This window comes from Eptatretus burgeri, chromosome 7 (assembly GCF_056783735.1).
Source record: "Eptatretus burgeri isolate ZD-2024b chromosome 7, Ebu_testis_v1, whole genome shotgun sequence".
In the NCBI taxonomy this organism is placed as follows: Eukaryota; Metazoa; Chordata; class Myxini; order Myxiniformes; family Myxinidae; genus Eptatretus; species Eptatretus burgeri.
In genome coordinates, this window is record NC_140967.1 from 42,115,287 (window position 1) to 42,141,458 (window position 26,172).

Here is a 26,172-nt window from a genome sequence, read left to right on the forward strand (position 1 = left end):
ATTCTGGTTATTTCCTCCACTAGCATTCGCTGTTAGACAATAAAAAAATAATCACATGGTGTTTTTCACAAAAGTAAGCCATTGTGTGCTAGTTGTCCTCATGAGGACATTACAGATTCGGAATATGACCAGAGTGAAATGATGTTTCACTACCTGGATATAAATGGCTGCCTCTGGCGGCCATCCCATTGAAGAGCACAGAAAAAGGGAGAGAGAGAGAGAGAGCTGCTGCCTTCCCAATTTTTCCCAAATTCAACTTCATTTTCAAAATGCAGTTGGAGATTCCAGAACTTCGACTTCATTGCTGCAATATGGACCTGATTTCCAACATGAATGATGGTCATTTGTTTTGCTGACTTGTGCAAATGTATAATACCGCTTGTGGAAACTATTTTGCATATCATTTTCTGTTTGAAGGGCTGATACACAGAGTGACGCATGCTCTTATACTGTAAAAAAATTATTTGGGAACTTGGGTGCAATTTTCTATAAAAACAGCATAATGCACCAACCACAAACCACGTCCCCCACCATTTATAGTCAGCCCCTCTACATTTAAAACAGTTATTGTCAAAGGGTGGAGGAGCTCATTGTGAGCCAAGGGCCATCCACATCTAAGCCAAACTGTCTCTACGGACATCCTCTTGCAGTTGGGTTAATGTTTTTTAGGAGATTGGTGGCAGGATTAGCACTCCAGCCAATGAAAACACTTCACGCCGCAAAAAACAACTGAAAACTCACTCCGTAGGAGTACCTCCTGTGCTGCTGCCCTTCGCAGGGCAGCTCACAGGATGACGGGATTGGGGTAAAGCCTTCGGGATCCCCATTCCTTGATGATAGGAGGAAAGCATGGGGTGAACTTCCTGGGTCAGATTGCGGTGGTGTGTGTGTGCTGAGGTGTTGTGCAAAAGATAGCCATCTCCTTGGGTTAACCTGAGGCGGTCTTTTCGGGTGGGTGCCTGGAATGTCCTATCCCTAAGATAGGATGATCACCTTTCTCTGTTGTTATCTGAGCCCAAGCATTTGAACATCGGTACTGCAGCACTCTCTGAGGTTCGGAGACCAGATAGTGGCGAGATCATGGCGGGTGGTTACACCTACTATTGGTCTGGTCGCTCTTGTGGTTACCATGCCCAAGGAGTTGCTGTAGCTGTGTCTAATAAGCTGACTAATGATAATAATTGAGGCAACATCGGTCAACGAGCGTATGAGACGAAGGATTCGTCACTCCTTGGGTGTCGTTTCCCTGGTCTCTGTATATGCTTAGACTGAGGCGAGTGATCTCACTGTGAAGGACGCATTCCATGCCGCGCTCGAGTCTGTGGTTGATCAGTGCCCCAGGCGAGATACTCGTCTCTTCTTGGGGGATTTCAATGTATCGACTGGAACAGATAGGGATGGTTATGAGACATGTGATGGTCCCCATGGGTCTGGAACTGTGAACCAGAATAGTTTGAATTTCCTCAACTTTGAATGAAGTCATAGACTTTGTGTGGCTGGTTCATGGCTTCAGCACCCACAGGCTCATCACTGGACTTGGTATTCCAACGCTGGTGGAGCGACAAAGGAGATTGACCATGTGCTCGTTGACGGACGTTTGAGGATGACTCAAAACTGCAGGGTCTACCGGAGTGCTCAGTTCCACAACACCGACCACAGGCTTGTAGCATCTCTGAAGTTTCAGCTTAAATCCGGGAGATAGCACCATCCCAACCTAGGCTGGATGTTGGCAAGCTCAAGGATGAGAGGGTAGCTGAGGCATTTGCAAACAGGCTGAGTGGGGATTTGGGGGGTTTGGGTGCTTTGGGGAATCCTAAAGAGAGGTGGAGTGCCTTCAAAACTTCCATCCTTGATGTTGTCAGTGGATGTCTTGGAACTCATCGTCAGGCAAAGAATAATTTGTCTCTCAACAGACACTGGATAGCATTGACTACAGTCACAGAGTGAGGCTTAATGGCAGAACTGAGCTGTTCCAGGAGTTGAGGTGTAAAACTGTACGTGCGCTGAGGGAGAAGGAGGACGCCTTTGTGCAAGGAATCTGTGAAGGGGTAGAGCATCACCTGTGGTCAAGTGATTTTCATTCTGCTTACAGAGCACCATCCCAGATGGATGGACAGAGCACAGAGCACCATCCCCCACACTTTTCAGATGGACAGATGGACAGAGCATAGAGCACCATCCCCTACACTTTTCATTGTGCATTGCATTCCTCCAAACCTGTCCCATCGTGGACTGCAGTGAGCGCAGATGGTGGTGGGCTCTTGACAAAGGAGTCTGAAGTGAAGGCCTGCTGTGGCAGTATGGACATGTGACAGCTGTTGGATGTCAGGGGTGTTACCTATTACTGACCCTCCAATCAACTGTGATCCACCTTCGTTTGTGGAAACACAGGATGCGGTGAACCGGTTGAAATGGGGTAAAGCTCCAGGGATCTATGGCATCCATGCTGAACTTCTCAAGGCTGGTGGAAATGCTGCACTCGTGTCGTTGCATGCAGTTCTGTGCTCTGCCTGGAACACAGGTATCAACTGGATTGATGAGGGGCCTTGCTGTCTCCCTCTGGGAAGGGAAGGATGATCGCCAGCACTGCAACAACTACCGAGGGGTAACGCTGCTCTCAGTGCGGGGCAAGGTCTTTGCTCAGATAATTCTTGAATGGGTCCACCACCATCTGCTTGAGCACCAGCACCCAGAGCAGTCAGGCTTTACACCAAAGAGGTCAACGATTGACTGTATCTTTGCTCTTTGGGTCCTCACCGAACGCAGACGAGAGTTTCTGCAGAGGCTGCTTGCAGCCAATGTTGATCTCTGCAGAGCATTCGATTCAGTGATTCAGGATGCCCTCTGGACGATTCCTGGTCTTTGTGTAGTGCCACCAAAACGGATCAATCTGATGTCTGAACGAAACCCCGGTACTGAGAGTGCTGTGAGATGTGGTGATACGATCTCTGACTTATTTACAGTCGCTATTGGAGTTCATCCGGGGTGTGTTCTGACCCCCCACACTTTTCAGCACTTGTCTGGATTGGATTCTGGGGAGGATGTCAGAGAGATCAAGTGTGGTACATCATTTGGGAATGTCAAGATCTCTGACCTTGATTTCGCAGATGATGCAATCATCTTTGGGGAGACTGGATATCCTTTTGGGGGCCCTCGAGGTGCTGAATGAGGAGCCGGAGTCACTAGGATTACGGGTTTCCTGGGTCAAAACTAAGATCAAGGCTTTCAATCACACATTGGATGCTGCTTTCTTGTCTGTACCTGTTTGTGAGGAGGATATTGAGGTGAGGGAGAGATTCATTACCTTGGCAGTGATATTCATGTCTCCGGTGGCTGTGAGCCAGAGGTCAATATGTGTCTGGGTCGGGCCTGGGGTGTCACAGATTCACTGGATCATGGGGTGTGGTGCTGTCGGTAGCTGTGCAGGAGGACAAAAGTCTGAGTCTTCAGGTCCTTTGTGCTTCTAGTCTTGTTCTATGGTTGTGAGACTAGGGCACTAACTAGGGATCTGAGATGGAGACTGAATTCCTTTGGTACCAGGTCTCTTCAGAGAATCCTTGGCTATTGCTGGTTGGACTTTGTGTTGCTGAGTATCCGGTGTTGCGACCGGTTGCTGAGTAAGAATCAAATGGGATTTGTTACCTGCGTAGTCCATGAGCATCAGCTGTGGCTGTATGGACATGTGGCTCGTTTTCCTGACGCTGATCCTGTTCACCAGATTCTCTCAGCGAGGGAGCCTCGTAAGTGGACGAGGCTAATGGGCCGACCACGTTCCTCATTGTTGCAGTGGGTTGATCAGCATCTGAAGGAGATGGGGATGGGCCAGGCATCTGCGTGGGGGATAGCTGGATGGAGGCCCCTGGAGTACCCCGGCGGAAAGTGGACACAGTGACGCGCTGCTCCAGTGCATGCTCCCATACCTGACTTGACCTGTCCAGCCAAGCCAATTATGAAGCACTTGGGTCTTCAGCAATGAAATTTGCCAAGGAAAATACCATTCTTATGAAAGCTCCTTTCTCTAATGATCTGTTAAGGTTTAATTTGTTTATTTATTTTTTACAGCATTTAACCACAATTTCATGATTACAGAAGCAGCAGCAAATGACCATTCAATTGTTGGCTCAACTCTGAATGGGAAAGCTTCGTTACATCATGTACTAGCATTACTGTTTCCACCACTTTCTTAGCCAAGAAAAGTCTGTGTTGGGAAAAATGCCATCAGATTGAGAGAATGGTGGAGGTGGGGAAGGAAGACTCAATTATGGTGAACAGATTTGCCAAGGAACCGAGTGCTTGCAGCTAGCTTCGGAATAACAAGGAGTGGCAAAAACTGCTGGGCAATGTGAAAATGAAGCAAGGTGTCCTGCCTGACATCCAAGCCATGGTGCTTGGAAAGAAAACCCAAAGAAAGCAACAAAATGGCTCTGATGTAGAGGGCCCCAGATCTCTTTTGCTGTCATTCACAACCCTTTATCTTGTTCAACATCAAAAGTATCATAAGAACCACATTGGATATTAAAAGGTAAGTGCTGCATTCACGGCTAATAAAATGGTATAAAACGTATTCAGGATTGAGTATCTAAATGAGGCTGGCAGCGGCCTGCACCTAAATGATGCTTTTTCCTGCTGTAATTTTCTAAGCTTGAACCGCAGCATTTGCTGCTGGCACTGTGGCAAACTGTTAGTTGTGAACGAGTTGTTATTCAAGATAAAAAGGCAAAGGTGGATGGCTTTTACAGTGAATAAAATCAAGGCTTTTTGTACACCGCTCCTTCCAAATTCCATATCCAGGGGATACATGACGCCATCACCGAGTGTTGAAGGAAGAGGTTCCTCAGTTTTTACTCCATTTGTATTCGTTTGTCCGAGAGATATCTCAGCCATCCTTTGAGCAAGGAAGTTGAAATTTAGGGACAAAAGTTCTGTTCTTGCATATGGCAGCTTGGCTGCCAGGGTAGTTGTCATTTCTTGGAAGCGCAGCTGTGCCACTGATGCTGTGCCCCTCTACCAGTACACTGGTACTCATTTCGTCGACCTCGGAAGGATGACAGGCTAAGTCAACCCCACCTGGTGTTAATTCAGCAGCCAATGGGGCTCAAACTCAGGACCCTAAGATCCTAAGCCAGCCACCATCTATCCTCCATCTACTATACTAAAAAAATAGAATGTTTGTATGTATGTGTGTTTGTTTGTTTGTCCTTTATAGGCGGCCGAACCGTTGGATGGAATGAGATGAAACTTGGCATGAGTGATCCTTGGGGCATGAGAACGGACATGGGGGGGGGGGGGGTCAAGTTCAAGGTCGAAGGTCATGGGGTCAAGGGGTCAAGGCCACCGGGTAACTTCAATTTCTCAATTTCATCCGATCGAGACGGGACCAACGCCATTCGACAGATAATCCAAATTAAATGACAGTTCATTGACGACATTCACTTCCGACTTCCGGTTTTCGAGTTATGACGTCATAAATTGCCGAAAACGTCAATTTTTCATGTTTGTTTGTCCTTTATAGACGGCCAAACCGTTGGATAGAATGAGATGAAACTTGGCATATGTGATCCTTGGGAACGGACATAAGGGGATCAAGGTCAAGGTAAAGGTCAAAGGTCACGGGGTCAAGGTCACCGGATAACGTCAATTTCTCAATTTCATCTGATCGAGACGGGACCAATGCCATTCGACAGATAACTGTACCTGCCCATGGGCGGGTACTTTGCGAGTATATTACTAAAACTCTCATCATGTATGTATGTATGTATGTATGTATGTATGTATGTTCCCGAAATACAGCCAAAACGTTAGACGACAGTGCAAAAAGTTTAGGGCCACCTTACTCACCATTCTCCTGTGGTGTGCAGTATCAAGTTTCGTTAAAATCGGGCAACGAAAAAAATTATTTAAAAAATCAATTCCTGATTCATTCAAGTACTCTTTGGGAGAATTTAATCAATGCAAACAATCTCAGCAGTATAGTTCGCTGGAGCTATCTTTGTTTTTTCTTGAAATGATTTTTTTTTCATCAACCGCTGTCACAACGGGAACCCAACGGGTTCACGGGTCGTTTAGTAACCACTAAACCTACACCAGGCTTGGAACAACAGTGAAAAAGTGCTTTTGCAAAAACCGTAATTTTTATTTTTTGATTAATTACTTAATTATTATAGATTTATTAATGACTGATGTATTTTCTTTCTCATCTGTGCAATATCTCAGGCACCTTTTGAGCGAGGAAGCTGATATTTGTACATGACCTTGAACAAGTGATTTGGCTATAAAGGGTACTTTTGATTTATTGATGAATCAATTAATCGATTAATTATTTATTTTTCATTGCATTACACCATTTTCAAAGAGTTACAGATTCGGATGAAACAGTGGTGGTTTTGGCATGCTCTTAGCCAATTGATTAAGAAATTAATTATTTTACGATTATTATTTATTTATTTTAATTATGCAATTAATCAATTAAATTAATTATTGTACACCGCTCCCTCCCAATTCAGTCTCCATGTGCTGCACGGCCGCATCGCTGGGTACCAAAGGCGCCCCGGCAATGTTGCGCGCTGGAGGTTTTGTTATTTATTTATTTGGCATGGGGTGGTGTACTTTGAATGTACCTCTACTTGTTAGTTGTATTTTTGCTCAGTAACAATTGTGTTTTCCATATCTGCAAAATGGCATAGCAGGCCACGTGCACCAAGCTATGTTGGTGTAATATTCAGACCAAAATATATGTTAAGGTGCAGATTAAAAACGTTACTAGCCGAAACCCCGTCACAGACGGATTCCGCTCATTCAACCACCCTCACCAGCTCACCCACACTCGAGGGACATGGACTGGACAAGGCATGCTTGCCCCCGCCTACTCATCCCCTGCCCCTGCCCCATTCCCCCCCGCCTTCAATTTGCTTACCCCCGCCCAAAAATTTAATTACCCCGGCCCCGCCCCCGCCTCTTCACTCCCCGCCCCCGCCTCTTGATTCCCCACCCACTTGCCCCAGGCCCCCGCCCCACTGTCCACCCTCTCACACTCAACGCCACCCAATTCACCCCAGCCTCCGCCCACTCATCCCCCGCCCCATTTCCCACCGTCTCCCGCTTTCAATTTGCTTACCCCCGCCCAAAAAATTGCTTACCTTGCCCCCCGCCTCAACGAAAAGTGTTTATTCTGCTTCAGAGTTGAAAATTGACTATTACCACTATGTGCGATGCATTCTTACAGGTACAAAGTTTCTTTCAGTCCAGGTCACAGTACTGAGAAAAACGTGACGCGACCGCGAGGAGGAGCACAAAATTGGTCCTTCAGTATTAATATATAGAAGATACAATGTTTCTTGTTACATTTTTTGTGTCAAATTCACATTCTGAGGTAGTCAGCATGTGCAGAAGAGGGTTTTACATCGCAGACGCTATTTTCGAGGAGTAGAATTACACCTCTCAGCGGTAACGGTCTGTCGACGACAAACGTAATGACGTCAGCAAATGACCGATGATGTCATGACGTCCTGACGCCTCTCAGTGGTGACGTCACACATCGCCATGTAAACGAATGTAAAATGAAAAGTGTTTATTCTGCTTCAGAGTTGAAGGTTGACTATTGCCACTATGTGCGATGCACTCTTACAGGTACGAAGTTTCTTTCAGTCCAGGTCGCAGTACCGAGAAATACGTGACGCGACCGCTCGGAGGAGCACAAAATTGGTCCTTCAGTTTTAATATATAGATGAGTGGGGCACAGTTCGGTTTTTCTTCGCAGTGCAAGGAAACCCAGCTGAAGTTGATATTGGGAATGCCGGGAAGGCAACATCTTGTGCAGTTCCCAGTGATTGGAACCCGATAAGACAGTCTCTAGGCTGATGCAGTTAACTGGAGATATTGCTGATCAGAGTTCGGCACTTGAACAGGGTAAAATTACTTGTATAGGCAACATTGATTGGATCTACAAACAGAGGACTTTGAATAGATTCAATGGGGCACTGTTTTTTAGTACTTTGGCTGAAAAGGCATTCAGCTTCGGCTGTTCTCAGGTACTGTGTGATTAAAATGTGAAACTTTTGGATCAAATTAAAACAATGACAGCCACTTTTTTCCAAAATAATTAATATCTACATTACACAGAAGGATGCAGGAGGAGGCCATATCATCCATTAAAACTTGTGCCACAACACCACCACACTAATTCAATCTCTCAATTTATCAACTTACATTTATAGGGGAGAGGGGATTGCTCATCCTTGTTAGATAGGGGAGGGTGTGGCCGGTGGAGGAGTGAGGATGAGAACAGTGGGGCAGGAACATACATCGCCAGGTCCCATGCAAGGTCACGGGATGTTCCATTATCTTTGGTCACTTGACCCTTCAATTTGATGAAATGGGAGCGAAGCTCCCATGGGTGACTTTCGTTTATGGATATTTTCGCTGACATATATTCAGAAACAGTTTTGTGACTTTTCTGGAATCGTGGCTTAAAGTTACAAAAGTACAGTATGCAAGTTTTCAACTTTCTTGCTGATCCAGAAAGTACAAAACATTTATTTATATCATTGACTGAGTGGTTAGAAGTATGGATATACACTGCCGTGAAAAAGGTTTTGGATAAACTTGGAATTTATTATACGACAATGTGCAAAAGTCAACACATTTTTCATTTGTATTAAATTTGATTTGATGTTCCAGTGCCCACGCTCGCTCCAACCTCACCCCTGCTCGCGCCCGCTCCAACCTCACCCCTGCTTGTGCTCGCTCCAACCTAACCCCTGCCCACACTTGCTCCAACCTCACCCCTGCCCATGCTCGCTCCAACCTCACCCCTGCCCGTGCATCTTACAACCGCACCTCTGCCCACGCTAGCTACAACCTCACCCCTGCCCACACTCGCTCTGACCTCACCCCTGCCCGTGCCAACTACAACCTCACCCCTGTACATGCCACCTACAACCTCACCCCTACCCGCGCTCGCTCCAACCTCACCACTGCCCATGCTCGCTCCAACCTCAGCCCTGCCCGCGCTCGCTCCCTCACCCCTGGCCGCGCTCGCTCCAACCTCACCCCTGGCCGCGCTCACTCCAACCTCACCCCTGGCCGCGCTCCCTCCAAACTCACCCTTGCCCGTGCCACCTACAACCTCACAGCTGCCCACGCTCACTCCAACCTCACCCCTGCCTGCGCTCACTCCAACCTCACCCCTGCCTGCGCTGACTCCAACCTCACCCCTGGCCACGCACGCTCCAACCTCACCCATTCCCGCGCTCGCTCCATCCTCACCCCTGCCTGCGCTCACTCCAACCTCACCCCTGGTCACGCACGCTCCAACCTCAACACTGCCCGCAAAGGCTCCAACCTCACCCCTGCCCGCTCCAACCTCATCCATGCCCACGCTCGCTCCAACCTCACCATTGCCCACGCTCGCTCAAACCTCACCCCTGCCCGCGCTCGTTCCAACCGCACCCCTGCCCGCGCTCGCTCCAACCTCACCACTGCCCGCGCTCGCTCCGCCCTCACCACTGCCCGCGTTCGCTCCGCCCTCACCACTGCCCACGCTCGCTCCGCCCTCACCACTGCCCGCGCTCGCTCCGCCCTCACCACTGCCCGCGCTCGCTCCGCCCTCACCACTGCCCGCGCTCGCTCCGCCCTCACCACTGCTCGCTCCGACCTCACCACTGCTCGCTCCGACCTCACCACTGCCCGCGCTCGCTCCGACCTCAACACTGCCCGCGCTCGCTCCGACCTCACCACTGCCCGCTCCGCCCTCACCACTGCCCGCGCTCGCTCCGCCCTCACCACTGCCCGCGCTCGCTCCGCCCTCACCACTGCCCGCGCTCGCTCCGCCCTCACCACTGCCCGCTCCGACCTCACCACTGCCCGCGCTCGCTCAGACCTCACCACTGCCCGCGCTCGCTCCGACCTCACCACTGCCCGCGCTCGCTCCGACCTCACCACTGCCCGCGCTCGCTCCGACCTCACCACTGCCCGCGCTCGCTCCGACCTCACCACTGCCCGCGCTCGCTCCGACCTCACCACTGCCCGTGCCAGCTCTGACCTCACTCCTGCTCGTGCTCGCTCTGACCTCACCCCTGCCCGCGCTCGCTCCAACCTCACCCCTGCCCGCGCTCGCTCCAACTTCACCACTGCCCGCGCTCGCTCCAACCTCACCACTGCCCGCCCTCACCACTGCCCACGCTCGCTCTGCCCTCACCACTGCCCACGCTCGCTCTGCCCTCACCACTGCCCGCGCTCGCTCCGCCCTCACCACTGCCCGCGCTCGCTCCGCCCTCACCACTGTCCGCGCTCGCTCCGCCCTCACCACTGTCCGCGCTCGCTCCGCCCTCACCACTGTCCGCTCTCGCTCCGCCCTCACCACTGCCCGCTCTCGCTCCGCCCTCACCACTGCCCGCTCTCGCTCCGCCCTCACCACTGCCCGCTCTCGCTCCGCCCTCACCACTGCCCGCTCTCGCTCCGCCCTCACCACTGCCCGCTCTCGCTCCGCCCTCACCACTGCCCGCTCTCGCTCCGACCTCACCACTGCCCACGCTCGCTCCGACCTCACCACTGCCCGCGCTCGCTCCGCCCTCACCACTGCCCGCGCTCGCTCCGCCCTCACCACTGCCCGCTCCGACCTCACCACTGCCCGCTCCGACCTCACCACTGCCCGCGTTCGCTCCAATCTCACCACTGCCCGCGCTCGTTCCGACCTCACAACTGCCCGCGCTCACTCCGACCTCACCCCTGCTCCCGCTCGCTCCGACCTCACCCCTGCCCGTGCTACCGACAACCTCACCTCCGCCCACGCTCGCTACAACCTCAACACTGCCCACGCTTGCTCCAACCTCACCCCTGTCCGTGCCACCTACAACCTCACAGCTGCCCACGCTCGCTCCAACCTCACCCCAGCCTGCGCTCGCTCCAACCTCACCCCTGGCCGCGCACGCTCCAACCTAACCCCTGCCCGCGCGCGCTCCAAGCTCACCCCTGGCTGCACTGCTCCAAGCTCACCCCTGGCCGCGCTCGCTCTAACCTCACCCATGCCCGCGCTCGCTCCAACCTCACCCATGCCTGCGCTCGCTCCAACCTCACTCCTGCCCGCGCTCGCTCCAACCTCACCCCTGCCCGCGCACGCTCCAACCTCACCCCTGCCCGAGCACGCTCCAACCTCACCCCTGCCCGTGCACGCTCCAACCTCACCCCTGCCCGCGCGCGCTCCAAGCTCACCCCTGCCCGCGCGCGCTCCAAGCTCACCCCTGCCTGCGCAAGCTCCAACCTCACCCCTGCCCGCGCTCGCTCTGACCTCACCTCTGCCCGTGCCACCTACAACCTCACCCCTGTACGCGCTCGCTCCAACCTCACCACTACCCATGCTCGCTCCAACCTCACCCCTGTCCGCGCTCGCTCCAACCTCACCCCCGGCCGCGCTCGCTCCAACCTCACCCCTGCCCGCGCTCGCTCCAACCTCACCCCTGCCCACGCTCGCTCCAACCTCACCACTGCCCGCACTCGCTCCAACGTAACCCCTGCCCGCACTAGCTCCAACCTCTCCCGTTCACACTAGCTCCATCGTCGCCCCTGCCCACACTAGCTCCATCGTCACCTCTGCCCGTATTCGCTCCAACCTTCTGTTGCGAAATAAAACACAACTTCACAATCCACATTGTCGGACTGTTGGGTGTGACTTTGGAAGCCCTCCCCTACCCCCATCCCTTTCCCCCTAGCCAAGTGGATTGGTTTATTGGAGTGAACAAGTCATTTTCAGCTTTCATATCTGCCAGAAATCATTGCAACATGTTATTCATGAGGCGAAGCATTCCTTTATTCAAAAGAAATGACAACTTCTCATCTTCTTCCACGAATAGATCTTTCTGGTCCTTAGTTCAAAGCATCTCGAACAACTTCTGTCGCTCTACCTTTCCTTCGTGTTTCCGTTCCAATGATACTATCGCTGTTTCTCCGACTGATAAAGCAACTCTTTTTGGTTCTCTTTTCTCCTCCAACTCCACACTGGATGACTCTAACATTCCATCTCCCTCTGATGCACCCCTCACAAATCCTATTTCCCTCCCTATAATCTCTTTTCATGCAGTCAAAAATACTCCTCTCTCTGGACATAAGCAAGGCCGATGGACAAGATGGCATTCCTCCCCGTGTCTTGAAGGAATGTGCTTCAGAACTTGCACCACTGCCCATGCTCGTTTGCACCACTGCTTACTCACGTTTGTTTCGTTTTTGTTTAAAAACCCAAACTTTCCCTATTACCTGGAAGCATGTCTTAGTTCAGCGTATTTTAAAGCAGGGTGATCGGTCAAACCCTTCTAATTACCGTCCTATTGCTCCGACTTCTACTATTTCCAAAGTCTTCGAATGTCTTCTTAACTTTCATTTCCTCAAACATCCTGAATCTCAGTCTTCTATCTGACCACCAATACGGCTTTCGCAAGGCAAGATCTACAAGTGATATCCTTTCTTACATTACGAATGTCTGGGCCTCTTCTTTGAGAGACTTTGGGGAATCCATTGTTGTAGGCCTTGATATCTCAAAAGCCTTTGACAGAGTTTGGCATCAGGGTTTGATATCCAAGCATCCCTCTTTCGACTTTCCTCCTTCACTCTGCTCTCTCTCTCTCTCATAATCGAGCTTTCTCTCCGACCGCTCTATCTCCATAATTGTGATGGTTCAACATATCCTCCCTTTTCTGTCAACAGCAGTGTACTTCAGAGTTCCGTTCTGTCTCCAACACTCTTCCTTCTTTTTATCAATGACCTTCTTTCTTCCACAAATAACCAAATGCACTCTTATGCTGATTAATCGACATTACATTCCTCCATGTCTTTCCCATCTGCCCCCATATTCCCTCACTCGATCAACATCTCGTTTCATCACAGCCACCTTTTTTTTCATTCGGAGTTGGACAAGATTTTCCAGTGGGGCAAATGTAATCAAGTTAAGTTTAATGCTTCAAAAACTTAATTTCTTCTCATCTCTCTTTCTAGGTCTCCTCTCAACTCTCCAATCTCCTTTGAAAGCTCTACAATTATACCATGCGATACAATAAACCTATCAGGTATTACTCTAACTTCAAATTGATCCTGGAATCCACACATTACACAAATAGCTAAGTCTGCCTTGAAGAAAATAGGAGTCCTGTTCAGATATCGAAGATTCTTCTTTTCTGAACAGTTGCTCCAACTATGTAAAGGATCAATTTGTCCTTATATAGAGTACTGCTCTCACATCTGGGGAGGTTCCAGCTCCACATACTTACTGGACAGAATTGAATACAAAGTTATTCGACTTGTCAACTCAACCAATGTGACCTCAAAGCTCGACCCACTCAAATTATGCTGCAAAGCAGGCTCTCTTTCTCTTTTTTTACAGATATTACTTCGGTTTCTGCTTGTAAGAACTTGCTGCTTGTGTACCTCCACCATTAGCGAGATTAAGGAATACTCGACAAGCCACTACATCACATGATTATTGTCTGGCCATTGGCAACTCAAGGGTGGGCCATTACGATGTTTGTTTCTTCCCCTCCACTGACAAACTCTGGAACTCTTCACCTTCTCATGTCTTCCCAAACACTTTTGACCACCTCCTTTTCAAAAAGCAGATTTTTTACTTCCTCAAAAACTCCTAGACTATTCTCTCTTTCCTTATTTTTCTATCAATGCAGTTCTTGTATTCAGGGCTGGGCTTCAATGAGGACTATTTAGTCCATGACTGAAGCCTTCAACATATAAAATTTATATATATATATATATATACACATATACATATACATATATATATATATACATATATATACACATACATACACACACACACACACACACACACACACACACACACACACACACACACACACACACACACACACACACACACACACACACACACACACACACACACACACACACACACACACACACACACGGCGTCTCGAACGTCACCTTGGGATTTTGAAATTAAATAACATTTCTGTTTTTTAATAATTTATAATTATTTTTATCCCAAAAGAAAAATTTACAAAATGGAGATAAATTTACTTTATTCATGAAAAATGATGCAGCTTGGATGTCCTCCATTTTTGGCTTCGCAGAGACAGGCTCTTTTGACAGCATTTTCCATAACAGCACACAATAACTCTGGCTGCAGCCCTCGAATTTCTGCACAGATGTTGTCCTTGAGCTGCTGAATTGTATGGGGCTTATTGATGTACACACGCTCCTTTAGGTAACCCGAAATAACATAATCGGGAGGCGTCAATCAGGAGAACGTGATGGCCAAGAAATTTCTGAATTTCGCGAAATTATTCGGTGTCCAAAAATTTGCCTTGGAAGCTCCACCATGGCTCGTGCCGTGTGGGCAGTGGCTCCATCTTGTTGAAACCACATCTTAGGTTTATCCTTCACTGCAGGATGCACAAAATTCTCGAGCATGGCTCGATACAGCTCACGAGTGATCGTCGTTGCACTGCCATCCTCATTTTCAAAAAAATAAGGGCCGATAATCCTGACGTTACACAGGGTTCCCACTTATTTTGAGATGTCTTTTTTTAAGGACTTTTAAGGGCTAAAATAACCCCTTTTTGAGGACCACATCCTAGAAATTCCAGGGGTAAATTGAGGTGAGTCACCTAGAAATTAACAAAGATAGTAAATTTACAAAAAATCTATTTTAATAATGAACATACAGAACACAGCTGGAGCTTATTCAGTCGACAAGGCACCGCGCCACACAGCCAATTGGCAAATTCACTTCACAGTTACTGTAGAATCAGCCAGGAGCGGTCACAAGTTTCCAGATGGCAGCACTCTCAATGTTAATGTGTTGTTATGTTAAAATGTTATTGTAGGTGCTGCCACCTGCAAAGTTGCAGCAGCTCCTGACTGCTTCAACACTACAGAACAGTACATTTTGTTAGCTACATGTCATTGTAATATCCAATTAGGACAAAGCAGGCAAGGATTTAGCCTTCTCCTCAATTTCTCTTTCGGGAACTTTGAGTTCCCCCCGTTTTTGCTTGGCAGAGTGCCTGAGAGCATTTGATTTTACCAGAAGACTGTGGCTAGTTTTGTCACCTTTTGCCTCAGCCTCGTCTGCATATTTTCTGACAATGTGGTCAGACTTTCTATGTCAGTTTCCAACACCTTCCTCTTTTTCAAACCATCCACTTCATCTTCAATCATTTTTCGTTTTCTTTGAATGGCTTCTTGCCCTTTCTTTCTTTTCTCTTCTTCAAGATATTGATGGTATTTATGTCGAGAACTGGAGGCTGAGGATAGCAGTTCCTCTGTGATTTCAACTTTGAGCATTCCACCGACCAGTACAAAATAATCAATAATCTGCCTCAGTGCCACAAGCATGCCTTCACCCAGGTTGTTCTTCTCTATCTGTCTGTTGAGAGAAAAACCCCTCTCAACAGACACCTGACCATGGGAAACTAGCAACACTTTACGAACTACCCCCCACAACTTCTCAAACTTCTTGTTTTTACCCAAACATTCATAGAGTAACACATCTACCTTGTCATCTTCAATTTTGAAGTCCTTTAACCTAGACTTCAGTTCACACCCTACTACATCCTGCAGTAATTCTTTGTAACTCGCAACCAACATATCTACATTATCACCATCAACTCTGTTCAGTCACCAAATTTTCCAACAGGCATTTGGATTTGGACTTTGAGTGTTCTTGATCAGTCACCATCAACCTGGGATCCAGAGAAGCCATATTTCTGGCTAAACTATACTTAAGAGGCGACCTTTCAAAGATTTTGTTGACACATTTCACCACAAATAGCCTACATTCTTCTTTGAACTGAAACACCTGGCATTCACTGATGGCCTTGGTTCTCAGGAGGGACTTTAGTTCACTTTCAGCCTTGAAACAAACTTCAATCTTTTTGTTTTCTACCCTTTCCTTTTCAAGATCCAGCTTTAACAAGTCATATGCAGTGGAAGTATTTTGTAATGCAACTGGCTTAACACACCTCTCTAACAAATTTTTGACAAGTCTCTCAATATCATGAACAAGAAAGGGACCCATTGGCTTGTCTGTTTGGTACAAGGCTAAAAATGGTTCAACTGCACTGGCTCCTGACCTGAAAAGACAGTTTTGCGACAGATAGCTTATCATTCATTGCACCATGCAGAGTTTTGTTAGAGTTGCTGGTTGGTTTGCGGCTTCTTCTTGCTTTCACATGCCTCAACAAATAACTTCAGGTGAGGCCACACTAGAATAACTCTGCTGCAGACAGGACCATTCTCAACCCACCTGTGCTTACAAAATTTCAATGGGAAGTCTTTACACCCAGTTACATCAGTAAAATCATCGTGCCTGGCAGAGGTATCTTTACGATCGTCCATGAACGACGATCGTCCATGACGGCTCTCGCTATTGACGCCGTCAAGGCACGTGATGAAATATCGCAAGTTGTTTTTTTTTTTTCTCTTCTTCTGGTGAAGACAAAACCTTTAGGACATGGCTCTTGGACACATTTGTCCTTGTTTAGAATACTAGTGTGAGGAAAATGAAACACCCTTCACCAAATAACAGGAAAATCTGATTTTTATTGACTTTTATTGACTTTTGAACATTTTCCTGAAATTTAAGGACATTTAAGTACTTAAATTGTACAACTCAGAAATGTTGGACTTTTATGGGTTTTAAGGACCTGTACGAACCGTGTTACACCACACCAGACAGTGCATTTGAGTGGATGCAACTCACGTTGATGAATCATCCTAGGATTCTCTAATCCCCAGAACCTACAGCTCTGCTTATTCACAAAATCATTCAAATGGAAATGAGCTTCATCACTCATAATCAGTTTCTGAACAAATTCGTTTTCTTCATTGACCAACCTCTGAATTGGGACTGAGTAATTTAAACGTTGTCGATGATCAGTCGGTTTCAACTTTTGCACCAATTGCACTTTGTATGGGTACAGGTGCAAATTGTTTCTTATTATGCAATGCAGTGACATCCGAGACATCAGAACATCTGCGGATCGATGTTCCTGGTTCTTCTTGAGCAATGTCCAGTACACATTCATGATTAATTTGCGAACGGACTGAACGTGGTCTTCCAGGTCGTGGAACGTCACTTACTGACCCATATTGCTGAAAACGTTGAATCAACTAACAAATCATGAAATCTGAAGGTGGTTTTCTGGCATTGAAGTGTTGGCAGTATGCTCTTTGGGTGAGAATAATTGATCGATGAAAGTAAAAAAATAAAATTCCACGATTTTGGTTCTTTGTTCAGTTGTGTATTTTTCCATGGGTAATTTCCAAATGTTAATCTAAATTCTGAAAAGAAAGGAAAAACAAATTATGAAAAAACAGAAATGTTATTTAATTTCTAAATCCCTAGGTGGCTTTTGGGACACCCTGTAAATGTATGTATGTATATATATATATATATATATATATATATATATATATATATATATATATATATATATATATATATATATATATATATATATATATATATATATATATATATATATATATAATATGTGTATACTTAGAGAGGAAAAAGACATAAATGTAGTTTTATATATCATTCTTGATCATTCACTGGAGTTACATACCTGGAACACATGAATTGTATTACATTCTGAACTCTCAATGGAGAGAAGGTATGCAGCATGTTCCAACAAAAACATTGGGCAGAGTAAAGAAAAGGAAAGGTTGAGGTTGTGCAAGGCTTACCTCGCCAGGTCGGAACTGGGAGATCCCCACTTCCATCTTCTGCTTCATTGTGCTATTCAGTTGCTTCGCATTTTGCACCTGCAAAATAACAGGTGGTGCGCATTTCACAATGCAGAACTGAAGTCCAAACATTGGTTCAGACACAAAGATGTACAAAGAAACACAAACACAGGTATTGCTATTTCCCCCAATATCCACCCATTATTTTCTTAACAATGTATTAAAAGAAAAATTCACATTCCTACGTCACACGATACACAAACAAAAGAATCAGACATCCCCAAATTCGACATCACAACTCAATCATACCTGGGTAATCTTAAGCTTCCGGACCATCACAGCCAATATCCCTGAACTCACCTATCCCCATTGCTTATGTGTTCTAAGTACATGTCAAAATTCAATTTAAATATTTCAACTGACCCTGTTGCTACCACCTTCACCAAAAGACCAATCCATGCATTAACTCTGTAAAATACCCATGCCATGCTTCTGTTCCATCCCTCGTTTTTTTCCACTCCCCAACTCTGCCCTCTGGTTCTGCCACTTTGCATCCTGATTTAAAAAAAAAGAATGGTTCAGCTTCGATTTTACCACTACCTTCCTCATCCTAAATACTTCCAATGGGTCCCCTCATAATCTCCTCATCTATATATTATTTCTGTTAACATCTGCGTGTAATTTGACGTATCTCCTCCAAAACTGCCGGACGATTGTCGCCACTTTCGGTATGCGGGTGCTCTGTGGTCCAATGAACAGCATGGGCTATGTGAGATCGCGCCAGACGGACAGGTTTGGGAATTTTCTAATTTTTACATTCGTTTGCATGGGGACGTGTGACGTCACCGCTGAAAGGCGTAATTCTGTCATGACATCATCAGTCATTCGCTGACGTCATTACGTCTGTCTTCGACAGACCCTCACCGCTGAGAGGCGTAATGCCACTCCTCGAAAACAGCGTCTGCAATGTAAAACCCTCTTCTGCACATGCTGACTACCTCAGAAGGTGAATTTGACACAAAAAATGTCACAATAAACATTGTATTTAAAGTAAAGATTTATTTTAAAAAATATTATTTCTGTCAACGTCTGCGCGTAATTTGACGTTTCTCCTCCGAAACCACTGGCAGGAATGTGCTCATTTCCCATATACTGGGGTTTCTTAATGTGACGAAGACAATGCACTAAATTTCTAAGCTGGAATTGGATGACAACGAGGCTTCAACAAGATTTTCAACCCACGACGGCCGCATTTATTCCCGTTCGGTCGCCATCGCTGAACTGCTGTCTGGTAAGTGCTGCTGTCTATCCAAAAAAATATAAACTCGAATAAGGGAGTACTCATTGCATCAAACACTGAACATAAACACAACTGATAATAAATAGTATAGCTCAGAACATCAGCAATGGTTGTCATGTTTTAAAAATCAGCGTGGAAGGAGGAGAATGATGAGCGCCAGAGCTCTGCCAACATGATGTACCCCGATTGGCTCTTTCCCGGACTGAATACGCCCTCTGAGACTGTCAATTTGTGTCTGAAATCCAACGTACATATAAAAAAAACACCCGAAAAAAAGTTGCAATAGGCCTACGTCCAGATAACATCAAAGGCTGTAATCTGAAGGTAGGGGGAACCAGGGAACGGGTATGAAGTCATCCTTCATTGCCCGGATTCTCTTCTTTTCTCTGTTCTTCGAAAGCGCGGTGTCCGACAATAGATTCTGCACCTTGAATATGTGCGTGTTAACTGTTCAAATTAAAGAGGTGTTCGATTGTCGGATGCACCCCAACAACTGCCGTTCGCTACATTAATTGTCAATATAAACCTCCATTGTTACCTGTGTTGTGCCTTGCGTGTGTGGTCTTCAAATTAAAGCGTCGAAGCGGTGTTCGATCGTCGGATGTGCGCCAAAAAGTGCCGTTCATTGAAATTTGCATTCTGATTCTCGCTCACCCTCCCCTGTTCCTGTTCAGTCTAGGGCTAGGCCTATATCATGTTAAACTTGCCCCATCAGACGCCAACCTTCCAGTCACACTGCAGAGGATGCAATTTCCAGTCAGACTCGCATACTCGATGACCATAAACAAATCCCAGGGCCAAACATTTGACAAACTCGGAATATACCTCCCAGCCCCTGTGTTCTCCCATGGCCAACTATATGTTGCATTTTCACGTGCAAGAGGTTACTCCTATATATCTATAAAAGTGGACAATAATTCCTCACAAGGACTATTCAGCAACAAGACACTCACCCAAAATATCATCTACAGGGAGGTCCTTTAGAAAACTAAGGACAGGTAACCATAGTGCATCACATCCCTAAAGACACCCTCCCCAGCTTCCCACAACAGCAACTATTATGCCTCATCCACCTTTTGCCACCCATTCAACTCTGTGCGGAGCACGGGTAAATGCTAGTTGTTGTAAAACGTCCTGTCACTTCCAGTCACTGCTAATACTTAGTCTGTCTAACGCCGGAGTCAATCTGATAGCTCAACGCTGAACCCTCTTTTATGGAGTCGATGTCCTACCTCAGATGTGGCAACCAAAAATGCACACAATATTCAAGTCCAATGGAAATACCAGCTTTAAGCCTGGTGTTGGCTTAACGGTTGAGGTGGCTGGCTTAAGATGTTAGGGTCTTGAGTTTGAGCCCCTGCTCCACCCATTGAAATAACACCAGGTGGGTTGACTCAGCCTGTCATCCTTCCGTGGTCGGCAAAAGGAGTACCAGCTTACTGGTAACAGGGCACTGCATCAGCGGCATAGCCGCACTACCAGAAATGATACAACCAGCAGCCACAGGCTGCATACGAAACAGCAACAGCAACTTTTTTGATATACAATTTATCCCTCTGTGATGATATATTAAAATCCTATTACTGTATTTAAGCTTTACCTATAGCTAGCTGGCACTGTCCCATACACTACACCCCCCCACTCCCCTAAACCCCCCCATTTGTTCCTCAACTTCTACCTTTTTCTGTGATGCACAATTATATTAATTTCAAGAGTTCCTATAGTAGACATGTTCAGTGCACAAAATAGGGTGTTGACTTCAAATCATGATGCAAATGTCCCCTTTGACATGGAAGTTCCTTAGGGTCATAGAAACAAATTTATCCAAATACACACGTCATAACTCAAAATCCAAGATGGCCGCCGTCGACCATTTTGGAAAACATGGCCCAGTCATAGCTCATGAACCGTTTGTCATAGAAACTACAATGACACATGTTTTCTAGCTAAATTGAGGTCGCTGAATTCATTTCTGGCACCAGCTATGCATTTCAGATGCATTTAAAGGGTGAAATCCAAAAAATAATACAAATAACAAATTTTATTGTTTTTCACATACAGAAAATTTGAGGTAATTAGATTATCCATCGCACAATGTCGTAATTACACAAGTTCTTCCTCTTCTCCTCTCTTTTCCTGGAACATCCTGCCAGTGTGGGCGCACGAACCTTGACATCTGCAGAGAAGCATCCAGCACTGTCTCTGCACACAGCACTTACAAGGAGCTTTACATTCAGTCTTACACTTGCAAATGGACCGCACAGTCTTCTTCCCCATCTCATCTGGATTGAGGATCTCATCAACATCCGCAACTTATTGTGTGTCTGACGAGAAGTGCTGGTGAAGGCTGATGCATGTTCCATGGAGGGCTGATGTTGCCATCGTAGAGGATGGATTATGGTCAATGTTGTCAAAACCGCCTGTGGTGAAAACATGTTTAACTGCCTGAGAGGGGACCACCACACCAACCTGCTCCCAGTGACCAATGACTGAGAGTGCTTAGTACAGATATTGCGAATTCAAACAGTCATACGAGATGCACAACCCACGCTGATGCAAATCATCGATTAGAGATTCACGGCCAGTTTGAAGATGTACTTTCATAGCCATATACAGTGAAGCTGGTGTTTCCCTATCTCTGTTGTGACGTGGAACACTGTCACGTTTCTTGGATCTGCATGCAACTGAGTTGAAGATGATCTGCTGCCCAATTGATGTTGCAACCTTGGACTTCTTAGATCCAGGAGATGGCTGATCGATAGATGGTCCATCAAGAAGCATGTACAAGAATGAACGCAGAGTGATTGGGATTGATTCAGCTTCAGATGAGGTTGAGAAAGAACCCGTAAAAGCTTGCCGCATTTGAAGATATTATCGACGGAGGATCTTGGCTGCTTTGTGCAGGGTGAAGACTTCAGTTGATGTATTGTCTTTCATATCAACTATAGCTTTGGATAGGTCATCGAAAACAAGAGACCAGCAACGGTTCATCTTTACTGCCTTGATGTCAGGAATCATGCGCTCAATGTCCTCTCCAAGGCGTGTTGTATTGCATTTGATGTAGGGAAAGCCGAGAGCAGCAATACGCTTATCATAAAGGGTCGTCAAGTGAGCCATTGCTAGCGACTCCCCTGAACCACGGTTATCTTCAATAAAGTCAAGATTACTCTTGACTTTAATACTTCAACTCAATAAAGTCAAGGTTATTACATTGAGAACATGTGCTCGCATCACCTGCGTGTTATGACCATCAGTGATGTCATATCCGACCATCTCCACTTTCCTATACAGCCGAATCAGGCACGCACGATGATAGACGGCATTGATAGCGATCAAGTCACCAGCGGACAGTTTAGACAACAGGCGTTTGTCGCCCAACAGCTGAGCACAGTCATTGGTTTTTTTTATCCAAGCCAAGTGTAGCAGCTTTTCTGAGCTCTTTCTTGTTGCCCACTTCATCACAAAAGGGACACGGAGTGTCAACTGGCTCGCTCAAAGATGCAGAGGGTGATGTCTGTGTGACTGACCTGGCTGCACGAGTTTTTACCGGGCTAAATGACGCTTGTCCTTGATGCTTATTCCTGGCTCTCTGCACTTTATGATTGTCGACAGCATTCCTGTAAGCTTTGTGCCACACTACATGATTAGACATCATCAGCTGCACTATATTCTGAGTATCACTGTCACCAGTATTCTCTACGAATACAAAATCAGGCAGCTCACCTAATTCATTGAGTTCCTGGATATTTTTCACAACCTGTCTGTAAGTGGCTGAAAGTCTTTCAGGATTGTTTCTCAATTTAACAGATGATGAGGGATCCGAAGTTGGATTATGAGTCTCGTCTGATTGACATATAAAACATAGGCTCCAGTCCATCGTGGCAGGCGTGCTTTCACAGTTATCGGAACTCATTTGGATTAGTCACTTTGAATCTGAAAGTAAAAATTAAAGGTCACATAACATAGATACATTATGTGACTAACTCATGTGTAGTTAAATTCAGCATGAGAAAACCATTTCTGAGTTGGGTCTGACCTAACCATCATATAGTAGACATGTTAAGTCATGTCTCGTTCTCACAAAAAAATTTTTCTCATACATTTTAGAAAAAAAATGTAACATTTATGTATTTTTGTATATGATTTGACCTTTAAATCCATCAGAAAGCAAAATTGTCACCGGAAATGAGTTCAGTGACCTCAAGTTAGTTAGAAAACATGTATCATAATAGTTTCTATGACTAACGGTTCATGAGCTATGACTGGGCCATGTTTTCCAAAATGGTCGACGGCGGCCATCTTAAATTTTGAGATATGACGTGTGTCTTTGGATAAATTTGTTTCTATGACCCTAAGGAACTTCCATGCCAAAGGGGACCTTTGCATCATGATTTGAAGTGAAATGTCACTTAACATGTCTACTACTAGTCTATGAGACTGAAAATGAGAAGTGACAATTTCACAAACTTCTCACAATGTATATTTCACAAATTTCCCACAAAATAATTTGAACTAATGCATTTCATAAAGTTCAAGTCGAAAATTAGTTTATGCATAACTTTATCAAGAAAATACACATAAAATAATAAGGATAAAATGCTTGTTATCTTTATGGCCCTGGTGCACACGAAGCAGCATGGCACATTTTTTTCAGGACAAACCTGTTTCCTGACAAGACTCCATGATGTACTCTGCTGACAGAAAGTATCTTGAGTCACATGACCTCTCCCTCAAAATGTTTCACACATTTTCTTTTCCACTGAAATAAATCTGCTAATGGCACTTCCCTTTTGGAACTCGGTTCCATTGGGAGGGGGGGAGGGGGGTATGACCAATAAGGGAAAATGATGTTTGCCTCCACAGAATGGATTATCTTTCATGTCATCCATAATACAATCTCATTAAGTGTCACATCCTTGCTTGCGGAGGTAATGACTGCACGGCAGAGAGAATGTCAATGACCCAATCTCGTTTCGATCTGTCAGTGATGGCACCTGCTCTCAATAGGTACAGGAAGAGTTTGCGGTACAGTGAAGCCAAACGTGATGCACAAAGTCTACACTTGCATCACCTGACGTGTTAAGAATCACGAGCAAATTTCCACAAACACTAGCAACCCAGGAACAACGTTCAACAGATTACGACACACTCTGGAAAATGACGATCTTTTCGACTGCAATCGCGATAAGACGACAGTCTATTTTCAGAGCAATTTGCACAAAGTGAATTTCAATGAAAAATGGACTGAAAATTATACAGCAAAACCTATTCACTTTATGGATAAAACATTGAAGTGAGGTAAAGACGAGGATAGTCATAAAGGAGTGCATGAGCTCTTTAAGACATTTTCCTGTGATTGGTTAAGGTTTCACTTTTGTTTGTGCCATCTGTTTTGGGGGTTGCAACTTACATTGCACCTAAGGGATGCCAGGCAGTTTATTTTCCCAGTACACTTGGAAAATGTGAGCACCAGCTCAGGATAAACCTACTGTGTCCAGGTTTCGGGACCCTAATGAAGCAATATGTGAAAGTCAACAGCCAATGAGCATCACAAACTAAGCGTTGAAAAAATTATTATAATTTGCTATTCCATAAAAAATAAATGTTTGCAATACAAAGGACAATATTATTGGAATTAAAAACATGTTCATCCTTCCTGTTCGATGATAACTGCATGACACTGGATTGCCCAATGCAGAGCCAGTGTTTGTCATTAAATGCCGCATATAGCTGCTGTGATCAAATAAAATGCCACTTTTATCTGGCTCATACCAGTCATACACAAACAATAAATCAGTTATAACATGTATAATGTATATGTTAAGTGAATACCTTTATTAAAAGATAGTTTTCCCCACAAGTTCAAACACCACACACCCCACGTCGAGATATAAGCCAATGCTGCGAACCTGCCGTTTCAATGAAATAAGCTCCATGTCCTGTTGCCTGAGCAACGTTCCAGCAGCACTTGGGTTTGCCGAGATGACCAATAGGTCATCACGGTTAAGGTACATGCCACGAGGTGGCCTCCTTTTGCTTTTCAAAGGGTGGTGGCGGTACTGCGAAACCTGGCTCTCCCTTTTCATCGGGCCAGCTGTGCTCCCATGCATCGAAAAATGTTGCTGCTGCTGCTGATGGCGTTGCTGATGATGATGTGTTCGATGCTGATCCTATGGTGTGATGGAAAGTGGGCTTAGAATAACTCCCACACAGTAAAACCCACATAATGACTGAACATACGCCATACCAAGTAAACAACAGGCCAGGGAAGTACTCAAGGCAGAAAGCACAGGCAAAGCAAATATTTATTAATGATCAAGTAGCAGTATATCTGCCATTTTGGAATCCATAAAATGAGGAATGATTCTTCGTAATAATCTGTAACATTCCCCTTTGAGCAAGATGTGGGTATTAAAGGGCATTTTGGAGATGGATTCCATTTATATTCCACAGTTGATTTTAACCTTAACAATAATTTCCTCAGTTTTGTTTGGCTATACTAATAAAAGCCAGTGTGTGTGTGTGTGTGTGTCGGTGTGTGTCGGTGTGTGTCGGTGTGTGTCGGTGTGTGTCGGTGTGTGTCGGTGTGTGTCGGTGTGTGTCGGTGTGTGTCGGTGTGTGTCGGTGTGTGTCGAAAACCTAGCAGCCGAAAACTTTGCATGCATACCAAGAAAACTCCAAGGAAGTGCAAGAGTGAAAATTGGGTGTTTGGGTTAATTAAAACACCCCTTTTGAAGATAATTAACAGCCTTATTTTATTATACCCTTCAAACGATCCTCGGCCACCTCGTTGTCTGGGGTCTAAAGGCGTTTCCTGGGTAACCTCGCTGGGATCTGAAGCCACCATGTTTTTGGACCTGCTCAACCTATGGACAGCAGGAACCCTTTATTTGCAAGGACAGGAGAGAGCACGTAAAATTGTATTTGGTAATATTGTTGTGGGAATGATATTTAAGGGTTAATAAAAACTGTTTAGTATAATGAGTTATTTCTTCACATTTGTTTATATAAGTGACATACTATTTGCGCAATAGATATGCATTGCATATGTACAGCGAGATGTTGATTTTTCATCTCCTACTGTTTTGTCCTCCCCTTCTCAAACCTCTGGCTGGGCAGTTTTAATGTTCTTTTCCCCCTGTTTACATGTCTTTACAAAGTGC

General features: G+C 45.8%; 1 protein-coding gene across 8 annotated transcripts in view; it reads right to left on the minus strand.

The window, feature by feature from the left end:
* LOC147023108 (REST corepressor 3-like) overlaps positions 1 to 26,172 on the minus strand; it is a 110,227-nt gene that overhangs the window by 22,714 nt on the left and 61,341 nt on the right. For 7 of the 8 annotated variants that reach the window (XM_085888172.1, XM_085888170.1, XM_085888169.1 and 4 more), the window contains 2 exons: positions 24,919 to 25,179; positions 17,710 to 17,787 (listed from right to left, as the gene is read on the minus strand). In XM_085888172.1, coding sequence (XP_085744298.1) covers positions 17,710 to 17,787; positions 24,919 to 25,179 — 339 coding nt within the window. The remainder of the gene's footprint in view (positions 1 to 17,709; positions 17,788 to 24,918; positions 25,180 to 26,172) is intronic. The other variant, XM_085888176.1, reaches the window with a different exon arrangement.